At 39.3% G+C, this 12,616-nt stretch overlaps 1 protein-coding gene across 3 annotated transcripts in view; it reads left to right on the top strand.

Annotated features, from left to right (window-relative positions):
* The window catches only part of LOC117419801 (transcription factor IIIB 90 kDa subunit-like), an 80,336-nt gene that overhangs the window by 42,517 nt on the left and 25,203 nt on the right, over window positions 1–12,616 (top strand). For all 3 annotated transcript variants that reach the window (XM_058988003.1, XM_058988004.1, XM_058988002.1), the window contains 4 exons: window positions 701–827; window positions 1,217–1,256; window positions 1,380–1,472; window positions 2,411–2,698. In XM_058988003.1, coding sequence (XP_058843986.1) covers window positions 701–827; window positions 1,217–1,256; window positions 1,380–1,472; window positions 2,411–2,698 — 548 coding nt within the window. The remainder of the gene's footprint in view (window positions 1–700; window positions 828–1,216; window positions 1,257–1,379; window positions 1,473–2,410; window positions 2,699–12,616) is intronic.

The following is a 12,616-nucleotide window of genomic DNA, read 5'->3' as shown; positions in this document are numbered from 1 at the left end:
ATTTACTTCTGTACGTTACCTTTAATAAATGGCGTGGTCTCATTATCAACTTGCACATATATAAGACAAGTTAGTCTTGCAGAAGTAAACGTTATATAAAAGATCAAAGATAATGCATGGTGCAGGTTTACAGGGGCACACGTATGGCTGCTAAAAAGATTGTGTTGAAGGCTCAGTATGGAGTGCAAGATGCACCCTATAGCCTGGAGGTCGCCGGTTCAAGTCCAGGCTATTCCACTGCTGTCTGTGGACGAGAGTTCTCAAGGGGCGGCGCACAATTGGCTGAGCGTCGCCCGGGTGGGGAGGGCTTAGGTCAGCCAGGGTGTCCTCGGCTCACCGCACACCAGCGACCCCTGTGGACTGGCTGAGCGCCAGTGAGTTTGCCTGTAAGCTGCCCAGAGCTGCGTTGTCCTCCGACGCTGTAGCTCTGAGGTGGCTGCATGGTGGGCCTGCAGAGTGAAAAGAAGCGGTTGGCTGACGGCAAACACTTCGGAGGACAGGCTGTGTTTGTCTTCGCCACTCCCGAGTCAGCGTGGGGGTGGTAGCAGCGAGCTGAGCCTAAAATAATTGGCTATTTCGAATTGGGAGAAAAACGGGTACAAAATCAATTGGTGACTACTAAATTAAAAAAAAAAAAAAAAAAGATTGTGTTGAAGATTTGAGGGTCTGTTCTAACTTCTGTGATGTAAAATTATTGCAGACTAACAGAATTTGAAGATACTCCAACAAGCAGCCTAACAATTGACGAGTTCATGAAAGTAGACTTGACAGAGGAATGTGATCCTCCGTCATTCACAGCGGGACAGAAAAAAGTGAAATTAAAACAGGTAAATCTAATTACTGTTCAAATATCCAGGAGCCAGTAGCAGGGATAGCAGGCAGTGGGGATTGAGGCTTCCTTGCATTTCCCTGCAAGTTGCCTCAAACTGTAATAGTGAGTGAAACAGCAGTTCAGTCTCCAGCCAAATCCGCTGCGTCTCTTTTTGATGCTGGTGGTTTTAGACGACTGTGCACTGAGGGCTAAGTTGAGACAACCTAACATTTCCTTTTCAGATTTAAGGCCTTCAAAATAAAATGCAATTGCAGTGACCAGTTGTATTACAGTACATGCAGTAGCCTGACTAGTTATGGTTGTGTTCAGTGTTTTTCTCTTCTCATTATTGTGACTGCTGATCTTTGACAGATTTTTTACTTTTTATTTTTTTTATTTATTAAGCTCGAGCAAGAATTAGCCAAGAAGCTTGATGAAGTTGCAGGTATATTATTATTATTATTATTATTATTATTATTATACTTTGTGGTGAATTTGCAGCTACATTGTAATGGGGGAATGTCATTGTTGTAATGTTTTATTTATTTTATTGTAATGTGTTTTGTAGGTGAAATAACATGCTACCAGGATGAAATAGAGACTGAACTGGAGAACAGTCGACCAAAGCTGAAAGGACCATATGCATCATATGCAGTGGAAGGTACGGAGAAGTCCACAGTTGTTTGAGCTCTTAGTTGAGCAGCAGCTTGTTATCTAAATGATCCCTCAGAAAGCCATGTAATCAGCTAATCACGAGATGTGATTGGAGCTGCTGTAATTACTAAAGTTGCAGTATGTAACGAGAAATGGTTTTGTTGCTGTTGATTCACATTGTTTTAATTATATTTGTTGTACATCTGTTAACTTTTTTCTTTTTAATTTTAACCATGGGTTTTTTGAGAAGAGGGGGAGTGATTCACAATTTGGACATTGTTTGGAGATCAGCTAAGACAGTCGGAGAATATACAAAGACTTTATACTTTTTATAGAACAGTGGTGTCTCTACAAACAAAATGTTGGGCTCCATTCTGTTTTTTAATACCTGGCTAATGACTAAGAAGACTGAATTATCATTTTGTTGCATTTATTTTTAATTTGAGTGCAATATCACCCATTCCAGGTTTTACTACTAGCTTGCTTAGCCACGGTGTATAGGTCACAAGCTCTTATTTGGATTTGATCTTATTTTCTACTGATTTTGCTGTACTTTATAACTGCTCATATCTATAATGTGATATTTTGCAATGTGATATTTTGTATTGTGATATTTTGTAACAACTGTAAGTCGCCCTGGATAAAGGTGTCTGCAAATAATAATAATAATAATAATAATAATAATAATAATAATAAATAATAGTAAAACCAGGAATGGGTCAAACTACAATGCAATGGGAGTATTATTTCCATCCCTGAATATGAAGATATAGATGCTTTTATGATTGGGTGTGCTAAATAAACAAATAATAATTGTGTGTGTGTGTGTCACAGATCACTGGGTTTTTGTTTAACTAATGGTACTTCTAACGTTCATTTTAGCGTGTGCCTTACAGGGAATCCTTATTTTCTGCACACCTATTGACTGCATTTGCTCTGTTTCAGACCCGATGATGGACGACAGTATCTCAGTTGCTTCTGGTGCTCCCGGGGAAGAGGAACTGGATGATTTGGAATTGGAGGCCGCAGCGAATCACCTCAACAATAATTTTTATTGCGAAATTCTTGACGAAAAGGAGGATGACGAGGAGGAGGAAAGGACAGCAACAGAAAAAGACAGGTCCCCTGTTAAACGTCTTCCCCTCGCCTCATTACTGGGGCCGCTTCCTACAGCTGCCAGTCTTGGCCTTACGGACTCCATTAAGGAATGCATAGCAGACAAAAAGGACAACAGTGAGTGCTTTTCAAATGTGTTATTGTAGCTCTTTCACAATGTACTGTATTTCCATACAGATGTATGTATGTTTCAATTTACATGGATCGGGGCCAAGATTTCTCCCAGCTTGTTCAGCTAGCCTGGTAGCAAGGATGCATCTTTTTCCTGGCATGTGTTTGGGTTCAGCTGATCAGCATGGTGTGGACGTAGGGCACATTGTACACAGCTGTCAGATTCATCAGGAGGGAATTACTCTGCAAGGCAACAGTAATGCAAGGTAGTGAGTCGTGTCAGATGTAATGGGTAAAAACGTGGAAAGAAAATGCCTTGGTATTTCTTGAACGTGTAGATGAAAACAAGAGCACAGTCTTCTCTTTCACAGAAGTGAAAACACTTTCAGCTCCTTCTGTCCTGTGTTAAACAAAACAGAGTAAAAGTGGGACTGCTGTGATCAGCAACTGGTTTCTAGGGGAGGTTAATAAATGCAACCCCAAATTTTTTGTTGAAATGTTACATGTCTGAACTGGATTTTTCACCCAGTATAAACCAGATGCAGATTTATTTTTAAAGTTTAACCGCATGACCTCAGACAGTGGTGTACGGCAGGAAACAATTTGTAAGCCACAGATTTAAGATTGGGTTATTGGTCCAAACCATTTGGAAAATCGTGCCTTTTGGTTTTTACTCCACTTTTTGGTACTGTATTTCAATGGTGATCTTTGGGTTGACGTTATAAAAACTTGCTGCGATTGGAGAACGATGTTGGAGCTGCTTGAGGTAATCGCCCATTTTCCCCCCTACCTAACACAAAGCCAGCAGCTCTGAGCCAAAGCAAATTAAACCGCACTGCTACTGTACAACCTCTACACACATTTCCTCTGTTTCCATGTGTGCCAGGTTTTTTTTCTGGTTTTCCTTCCTTGTAGTGAAGCTTTGAAGTCCCTGCAGAAAACAGCTGCAGCTGCTGTTGTCAGGTTTTAAGGAGGGTTTTTACGCACTGCTCACTACTGTGCTGTTACTTCCTTCACCCTGTAAAAGCACAGAGAAGTGGCCAGAAAAACTGTCATCTGCCTTGGGAAGCCTGTGTCTGAATCCAGCTCAAAGGTTCTCTTTTTCTTTTGTTGCCTCCCTGAGTCCCTTCACTACAGCAGTAAAACAGTGATAGATGTTTTGGCACAATCTCAGTTGGCAGCCTTTTGTCAAGAGGATTTAGGGTGGATTAAGTTACAAAATGTTTCTCTCTCTCTCTCTCTCTCTCTCTCTCTCCTCTCCTCTCTCCTCTCCTCTCTCTCTCTCCTTCCACGAGAAGGTGGGCTATGTGGATCTTGATGAATCCTTTGGGGGCACTGTGCTCAAGTTGTCTGATGGGTGTGGTAACATATTCTGCTGTATGACCGCAGCTCTCTACTACTGCATGTTGTTGCAGCCAAAGTATAAATCTGTAAATCATTTCAGCTTGCTGCCTTAGTGTTTCAGTGGCTCTGCTAACTGTAGAAGACTTTAGCAGTTGATGTTCAAAGCAGCATTTTCATCTTTGACCCCCCCCACCCCCTCTCCAAGTTGTACCCATTCATTAGCAATCCACTCTATCATCGCTTGGATTCTGGTTTGTTTAATCCTGCTCTGACATTGCAGGTCCCCAGTGATGGGGCTTATTTTTACTCTACATTATCATTATCTGTGTGTGCAGATCTCTCTGTGGCAAGACCGCCTCCTTTTTGCAATTATCATGCAGTGGGTAATCTATACCATTTATTCTAATAGTTTCCTATAAGTGCACACAGAGCATTACAAATGTAACACAAAGCTTAAATTAAAGGCAGAAGAGATGCCACGTAATTTAGGTCTTGGCTTTCTGCCCCTGAAATATTCTATTAGGAAGGACAAGACGTACTTGTTGTTGCATCCTTCTAAACAGAAGATAGACACAAGTTCAGACTAAATCATTGGGTGTGGTTTTTAAAGCTGAATGCATATTCTGCCCGAACTGTGTCGTCTTATCCAAGCTACTAACTGTTGTGTGTGTGTGTGTGTGTGTATAATATTGGGACTTTACATGCATGTCCCAGTTGATCAGTAATACATTTTATTTTTTCGTATAAGAACATAGTTCGCGTGTACACAATCAATATCAAATCAGTTGTTTCTTTGTTTGTTTTTTTTTAATATATAAAGTTTAGTGGTTGCCAATGGTTTTTATGGCTCCACTGCAGACCTTCATGCACCCTGTCAGCCACAGGGGTCGCTGGTGCACGGTGAACCATGGATTCCCCTGCTGACCTAATCCCTCCCTACCCAGGCGGTGCTCTGCCAATTGTGCGCCGCCCCCTAGGAACCCCCGGGCACGGTTGGCAATGACGTAGCCTGGATTCGAACCTGCGATCTCCAAGCTATGGGGCGCATCCTGCATTCCACGCAGAGCGCCTTTACTGGATGCGCCTCTCAGGAGCCCCAGACCAATACCTTTTAATCTGATGGCGAGAATTATACAGTTTGCAAATGATGAAATGTTGGCCCGCCACTGATTATTATTGCGACCTAAAGATTATGTTAAAACGTGGCTAGGCAAAGGTTGGCATACAGCTACCGACACCAACAATAAGGAATGAAGCCCCAATCCAGAAGCAGTTGAGCATTCATGGAAGCCACTGTAAATCAAGGTCAGTGCATTAGGGCTTCCTCAATTATATAAGATCTGGTATCTTTTTGTTTACAAATTAAGCCCTGGCTGAGATGTTTGAGGTTATGACAGCATCAGCATGTGGCATCACACTTTATTGATCTTCATGTTTTACAGTTGATCAGCCTATCGGATTGTTTTACTCATTAAAAGGCAATATAATATAAGTGTTTAATTTCAGTTTCGGCAGAGATATCCAGGAGGGTAGCAGTGACATACAGTATCAACAATGGTCTTCTTTTACAAAGCCTACTTACTGTATGTCTAAGCTAGTGTGCAAACTGCCTGACAAGCACTAGAATTTCACATCATTCTACTACAGTACAGTATGTTGTTGAAGGGCAGTACTAATAAATCACAGTTTTAATAGAGACTTATTTCATGGGGATTCTTTAACTAACTAAAAAAAAAAAACTAAAAAAAAATCATATTTTACACTGCTTGTTTCACCTTAAAATGAGAGATTAATCCAGCACAGCACTGCGAATGAGGCGTGAAGATTTATTTTTCAGAGAAGTGTCTGTTTGGCCATTGCCAGCTTTGTCCCGGCGTTACATTTTGAAGCTGGAGTCTGTATTAATAACGGATCTCATTAGTTTTTTTTTTTTTTTTAATGTATACAAGAAGTAAGAATTGGAGATAACGGGATAAACCCGTGCAACTGGCAGGAACTGAAGAAAACCAACATCACTAGACCTTTTGGGCCAGCTACAGTATACATTTTGTTTTATTGTAATTGGAGGTTTAGTGAGATTTGAGAAGGTTGTTATTTTTTAAAGGTCATGTTGAGCAATCAAACTCTCTCAATTAAATGTTTAACTAACAACCTTTGGAGTGAAAAGGCAATCGTTTTTTCCCCTTGGTTTACATTTCTTTTGCCTCTCAGAACTACAGCTGCACTGCCAGCTGATATGTATAACCTACTCCTGCTGCAGGTAGTAGCAGAAACACGTTTGTTGAATTAATTCAGTGAAAGAATTGGATGAGAGGAAACGCTTGTGTGTCTATTGCTAAAACTACCCTTTGGGAATAAACTGGGAAACTAACAAGATCTGGTTTCCAATTAAATATAGCCCACATTAGCGTAAACAGTGGACAAATGTTGTTTGAAAGTCAACCAGGAATATTTTGAGTATAGCTTTGAACATTTCTCCTTTATTCAATTATATTTCTTTTATACACTTGCATCACTTTGGCATGGATCTCTTGATGCATTGTTATATAAAGTAGCTTATGTATTGTTTCCATGATACAGATGGAGTTTGGACTCTGCTTGCAGATTTTCAGGCATATGCTCAATGCATTTTAGAATGAGACTTATTAAAAGGAATTATTAAAAAAAGCATGTGCTGTCTAATTTGAATACATTTTCCTTTCTTTTTGATAAGGCTTCTTTTCATGCATGTGGGGTGTATCATTACATGCTAATTGGAACTCAAGGGGCATTCAGTAAAGTCTGTTAACCCAGGTGTACTGTAGATTAGGGATCAGCCTCTTTGCAGTTCAGTTCTCGATTTGAAGGTAATTTTTAATTTGAATGTTAAGGGAAAAAATCATGGAAAACTGAGACATTGTAAATTCTCCAAATTTTTCAGAATAGTTTTGCTAGCGAATATTTTGAATATTTTTTTACTTCATGTATATTCTCACCAGAGAGAAACAAATAGTAAAAAATAAGTGCATAAGGCATTGGATCCAATGAAGAGGAAGTAACAGCTTTTATTCTTAATACATAATAACTGAAAGAAAAAAAAAAATGACACCACATTTTATACCTTCATTACTGAGGTTTGTGTGGGCAGTTTACAGAACAGCTGGCAAATGCCCAGTGCTAGTACAAGGGAAGTCAACAAGGGGAAATTATCATAAACATCCAATACTGAGACCTGAGGTACCAGTAAATGTGACCCTTACACCTTACCCTGACAGCGAGTGAATCATGGGAGCTCTCTGGGTCTCTGATATATTATTGCAAATGAAGCTTTATTAACCCAGGTCACGTAAACAGGTCTCCCGAGGGGAAAGGCAAAAAAAGCTGATGTAGGCCGTAAGCACCCGGGCTACCAAGCTATGCGTCTGTAGCAGCACACAAATTCCAGGCTTATCAAGCGAAAGTCAGATTGAGATTTGGTCTGAAATAACTTAACTTTTACGGTACCAGAATAGTGCATGGTTTTTTTTTTTTGTTTTGTTTTTTTGGTTTCATTAGTGCAATTTCTTTTGAGTATACATATTTTATATTTATTAAATGACTGAATCATCACTCATGAAAGGCTGTGAAATTTGAATGGATTGTGTAGGAATATCCCCCCCCCCCCCCCGAAAAAGTGTTTTTGGTAAATACTTTTGCAGAATGTTTGTTTGTTCCTCCTCAAGCCAATTTGAGACCTCACTGCTGTAAAAAAAACAAAAAACTATGGAGAAATATAGTGGTGTCCATTACATATTATTTTAAATGTACTGTTTCAGTAATGAGATGCTTTGAAACACAACTCCTTAAGGTAAAACTCAGTTTCTATAATGGCAGGGGAGTAAAAAAAATCCAGATAAAAGGAACTCAAATTCGCAGGGATTTCATAATCTGGTAGGGGGGTATAAAATGTCAGGCGTACCATCCGTCAATCTGGATTTTATTGGAAATCCGAGTGTCTGGAGATTAGTCAGTAGATTTTCAATTCTCAAGGCTTTGCATGAAAGTGCTGATGTTACAGCTGGATAGCCTCTTTTTAGTGTTTTGCTGTCATTTTCACAGATATAAGCAATGTCAATAAGTGTATTGGCTAAGGTCTGCAGTCTGCCTTAAGGATTAAGGAGGTGTCAGAAATAACTTCAACTGCAAGACTTTGTCTAAAGTCAAAACTTTCCTTGGCCTTATGTCTTGATTAACCTAATAACTTTCAAAATGTGTTTTTTTTATGTTAATAATGTTGTCTTTTCTGTGATTTGTACGGTGCAGCCCTACAGTTTTATTGAGTTCAAGAGAAAAGTATACCTTGAGCATTAGGACAGAGGGATGAGGACTGAGAGAAAGCGAGGAGGGTGTTTGTCTCCAGCAGCACACCCAGATACTGTAGCCTTCCTGCTCTGTGTTTATCAAGTAGTAACTTCAGATGCCTGTTTAAGTGATGGTTTTATATAATGAAGAGGCGCTGGGTGTTAAATGGGGCATCTATATACTTTAGGCATTTTATGCAGCAGGGAATGACAAACTTTTTTTGTAAGTGGGTGACCTAAAAAAACGGTCACAAGTATACCAGCTATAAAAAGAAAACCAGCTCCAAACCCCCTGCTGTTACTTACTTTTTTGGGGATTTATCTTTGTAGCAGATGCTGCAGTTGACCTCCAAGCAAAAATAGTCTTAGTCATGACATGCACAACCCTATGTGGCCTTAGACAGCGATTTAAGACGTCTTGCTTTTTAATAGATTTTTTTTTTAATGCCTTATTCTGAAAATGTTTCATGGCTTGAATTCTTGCACAAGAACACTATGACCGTTGTAGTCCCCAAGCCTGTATTTATTATGACCCTTTGCTGCTTGATGACACAGTGGAGTGCATGTTGATTATGGGTCAGCCCTGTGGAGTTAGTGTTTGGTGCCCGACGAGGCTTTAGGGCTCTTTTAACAAGCTGACATACTTCCAGTGATGTTTTATAGGTTACTTCATGCTGTTGGATGATAAAAAAAAAAATAAAAATGCAGGAACGCTCTGCCCCTGTCTGGGGTCTATTTAAGGAATCCTAATTCCCAGAGAAACCTTTTTGAAAGTGACAGTGCTGTCCCCTTATTATAATGCTGCCACAGGGTTCCATGATAACTAATAACGGTGTATACTTAATATTTGAATAACAGCACAAGTCAAATACAATTATGAGAATGTGAGTACAATTCTTTTTAAGGGGGAGGGTAGCCATTCTATTCCTGCTTTAAACATCAAAAGAACTCTGTACTTGAAACCAAAGATAAATTGTATTCAAAATTGGTCTTTGATGATATGGGTGCAGAGACACTGAATATATAAAACGGTGGCTAAGATCACATGTATGTTTTGAAGTTTGCATATTTAGTTAAACAAGTGCAATGCTTTTTTTTTTTTTTTTACCTCTTCATGATGTAATTAGGCAGCTGCTTTACAATTGCTTTGCTACTATGACATCATAATTGGACCACAGCCATCTGCTAGTGGTTTGTTTCCCTTTAACTATAGTAATGCCTGTTTGTTTGTTTTATACTATTCTAAGGTAATTTCTGTATAAGAAATTAAGTGGAAAACAGATCAGGTTTAATGCAAACATTCATTTTGCCCGGTAAGCTCACCGGGTATTCTGTAAACAACTGCAAAGTTTACTGGTGGAACAAAAGTGACAGCTATTTGGTTAAAGGGAAAGGCAGAGACTACTCCAGTTTTGTTTTTATATTTAGTTACTATTCTATTTAAAACACTATGTAAGATCACAGGAAAAATAACATGCCAATCTGGTCGTCTTGTAAAATGACAATCTTTGCTGTCCAAGCAGAGCTTGAAACAAACTTCATAGAATTTAGGAGCCCAGAGTGCAAAGTATGTTGTGGACCCCATTTGCTTTTTAACACCCACATGCAGAGTAATGTCACTTGTATTACTACAGTACTGTGTGTTCATAATGTTGGATTGGCTTTTCTTTACTTAATCTTCTTAAAATAAATCACCTGTTTTTTACACAACTGCTCTTTAATTCTGGTCCCTGAAGTCACGACTTAACCCTTGTCAGCAGTGCCACCCCAGCAGCAGTTTCCAATCATGCACAAATACTGTACGTTCTTAAATGATACATTACAGTAGGCTTGCTTTGAACATGTACTACAGACAGATTTCACTTCTTGCAGATTTCAGCTCTGTGCTTTACAGGTTCCACACAAACTGGTGCTTTCTCATTGCCAGCTCCTGCTTGACAGCCAGCCGCACAGTAGGCAGTGACAGATCTAAAGTTATTTCTAGGTCAGTCTGCCCCTAGAGAAAAAATTCTAACCCATGTCACTGAGGAAATTAATCCAGTAGCCACAAGAAACCCTAGATCTGGAAACTCTGCACATTTTCAGTTTGGCTCCCCAGGCAGACGGGCAGAGATTTAGCTTCATGACCCTCGAAAGCAGCAGGTCAGCAAGCTGGTGCTTCTTGTGCATTGTGTCACCGAGCTGGGCGTGAGACAGGACTCGTTGTAAAAACACTCATTTCTGTTTATATCCTTTTCCAAATCTATCTGTTTCCTTCAGTTCTACAGCCATTGTTCCATAACAGGAAGTAAAAGGGATTGCCATCTGCACGTTTTATGTGTGTGTGTGTGTGTGTGTGTGTGTGTGTGTGTGGTGGTGGGGGTCTGCTTTGGTTAAAAGGCTGCTGCAGAAATGTTTATTTTTTAGTAATCGAGAGCAGTGAAAACTATGTGCTATTTTAAGTGTGTTCTGTGGAGAGGAAACTACACATTATTTAAGCCTGCTAATGAGCCTGTCATTCAAAGCAGGCATACGTGTTGTTTCCTCTTGACTTAAAAATACATAAAGTTGTAATATAAAAATAAAGAAATAAGATATGAAGTTACAGATTGTTAGTCGCAGGAAATCAGCAAGACATGCTAAGTGCTTCCTAAACTCTTGCACACCTGGTGTAGCACAGTAATTAAAAAAAAAGCTAGAGAAAAACAATTTGCCTCCCACTTTTTTGTCTTTCAACTTTCCTTCCTTAATTTTTTGGCAAATAATTAGCTTCTCAGCAGCCCTGCATTGTTTGTGCCCTACAGCCAAGCCTGCTTGAGTGGTGGAGCAGGGGCTTCAACACATCCAAGTACATTAGTAAGTAGGAGTATTTTAGGAACAGGTGTCTTAGGCCTGAACCCGCTGCTTTATGGCACCACCCACTGGGTTCAGAACGCATTTTGTGACTATAGGCGATCAGGACACTTATGGCTGCACAGCTTTATCTCGGCACTTAAAGCTATCAGATGGTTACTGAGTGCAAGTCATTAATGCCCAGGAAATGTCAGCTTTGCTCTGAAGATGTTGTTTATGGGTGTACAGTGCCAGAAACACATTTATTTATCGGAAAACCGTATCTGCAAAATGCACAACTCTTGGCACTACCAATAAGAAGTATTCTGTTACCCTTTTAAGTTAATAGCAATGCGCAAAATTGCTGTTTATGGTAAGAGAAAGGCTTGTTTGTTTGCTCAGCGCCTCTGTTTTATTAATTTTTTTAGATGGCACTTTGTAGAATTTAAGCTCTTGAAGTTTGCTTCTTCACCCTTTGTTCTCAGAAGATCAGAGTTTATACATGAACCGTGTGCAGCACGGTCTGGACGTAGCAATTGTTATGTTGCTATAGATGCAGTAAATGTAATAAAAACTACTGATTACAGAGAAATGTTTAACCGTAGAAATGTTAACAGTAGATGTTTAAAAGAAATGTTAGAAATAGAAACATTTGCAGCTGGATTGGTCAGTATGATTTTAAAACACTGTAATGATCCCCAAAGAAAGGAACATTAAACATGTTTTGTACAAGTCACTTGTGATTTATTCATGCAAGGGTTGATTTTAAATGTAGATCCTTTTGAAAAATTCATACAATTATCTATTAGAAAAACATTATTATGCAGACCTTTTATTATTTTTTTTTATTTTCAGGCAAGGGTATTTTGGAAATCGAATTTAGTAGACATCTGTGCCTTTCTCTCATACATCATTCATTTCCATGCACTTAATTTTATAATGGATAAGAACATATGTTCCCAATCATATCATGAAAGAGGTCCATCCTCACAATAACAACATTTCCACAAAAGTCTAAACGCAAGGCAACACCAGGGTGACATTTGGAGACTTGTACCGAGTGACTGAAATAAAACAAAAGGTTTATGTTAATCCCTGCAGCTCACATGAAACATGACTTTATTTATGTTTAAGGCATCTTATCCGTCCCTCTTCACACAGAACACACAGAGGCAGGCTTGCACCAAAACGGGTTGTCCTTCTCAAGTAAAGTGACCTACAGTATATATTTTGTGCTTATGAGAGCTTTATGGAAATAGAGATTCAGTTATTGCTGTAACGTTGTGACCCTGGGCAATAGAAATCTGCACAGGCAGTTTTACCTCAACAAAAGAAGCCCTCTCTTCCGTTTCATTTTGATAAAAGTCATGAAGATTGCCTGCCAGCTAGTTTACATCCCCAAGCTGTTATTATATTTGCTGAATATGGTTATTGTATAGATTTTTAGGGT

This window comes from Acipenser ruthenus, chromosome 15, assembly GCF_902713425.1.
Source record: "Acipenser ruthenus chromosome 15, fAciRut3.2 maternal haplotype, whole genome shotgun sequence".
NCBI lineage: Eukaryota > Metazoa > Chordata > Actinopteri > Acipenseriformes > Acipenseridae > Acipenser > Acipenser ruthenus.
Note: the sequence above shows the minus strand (reverse complement) of the source record. Positions and strands in the feature narration are given on the sequence as shown.